This window comes from Aptenodytes forsteri, unplaced genomic scaffold (assembly GCF_000699145.1).
Source record: "Aptenodytes forsteri isolate BGI_AS27 unplaced genomic scaffold, ASM69914v1 Scaffold547, whole genome shotgun sequence".
Classification (NCBI taxonomy): domain Eukaryota; kingdom Metazoa; phylum Chordata; class Aves; order Sphenisciformes; family Spheniscidae; genus Aptenodytes; species Aptenodytes forsteri.
In genome coordinates, this window is record NW_008795324.1 from 44155 (window position 1) to 45062 (window position 908).

At 69.1% G+C, this 908-nt stretch overlaps 1 protein-coding gene across 1 annotated transcript in view; it reads left to right on the top strand.

Moving 5' to 3' along the window:
- Nucleotides 1-905, top strand: part of IKZF4 (IKAROS family zinc finger 4) — a gene marked incomplete at its 3' end in the record, with an annotated part of 20654 nt that extends 19749 nt beyond the window's left edge. The window contains exon 7 of the mRNA XM_009280048.1: nucleotides 293-905. Within this exon, the coding sequence (XP_009278323.1) occupies nucleotides 293-905 (613 nt within the window). The remainder of the gene's footprint in view (nucleotides 1-292) is intronic.
- Nucleotides 906-908: the final 3 nt, after the last annotated feature.

Consider the following 908-nt stretch of genomic DNA (forward strand, 5'->3'; position numbering starts at 1 on the left):
GTGTGCCCCCCCCCCCCCCCTTGCTTCCCGGGCAGACAGGAGAGAGGAGGGAGAGGGGGAGCCCCTGGTCGCTGGAGCGGGGCTCGAGCGCCCGGCCAGGACCCCCCCACCTTGGGGAGCTGAGACTCTGCACTTGGGCATGCGGCTGGTGTTCGCATAGCGCCTTTCATTCCCACGATCCTGGGACGGGGCAGGTCTCGCACACGGTGCTGGGGAGGGGGAGGACATCGGGGGGGGGGGGGGGAGTAGCGGGGGGGGGTGTGAGCACCCCAAAACCAAGCCTGCCCGTTCTGACGCCGCTTTCCTTCCCGGCAGGGGAGAAGCAGATGCGATTCACCCTTTCGGACCTCCCCTTCGACGTGAACTCCGGCTTCGAGAAGGACGTGGAGATGGTCTCGGCCCACCACCCCCTCGACCCCTCCTACGGCAGCTCCCTGTCCCTGATGGGGGGGGAGCATCTTCGCCCCCTCCGGCTCCCCCCCACAAACTGCATCTCCGAAGTCACCCCCGTCATCAGCTCCGTCTACACCCAGATCCAGCCCCTGCCAGGTCGGCTGGAGATGCCGGGGAGCCGGGAAGCCGCCGAGGGGCATGAGGACGTGCCGGACGGGGTGCAGGTGGTGTACCGGGGCCGGGAGCAGGGCGTATCGCCCACCAACGGCTGCCAGGACTCGACGGACACGGAGAGCAACCACGAAGAGCGGAGCTCGCAGCTGCCGGCGGGGAACTGCGCCAGCAGCCGCCAGAGCCCAGCCTACGCCAAAGAGGACCCCAAGCTGCCGGAGGGACCCCCGGCCGCCCGCTCCACGCCCAGCTCCGCCAAAGAAGCCCTGCGGGTGGTCAACGAGGACGGGGAGCAGATCAGGGCCTTCAAGTGCGAGCACTGCCGCATCCTTTTCCTGGAACAC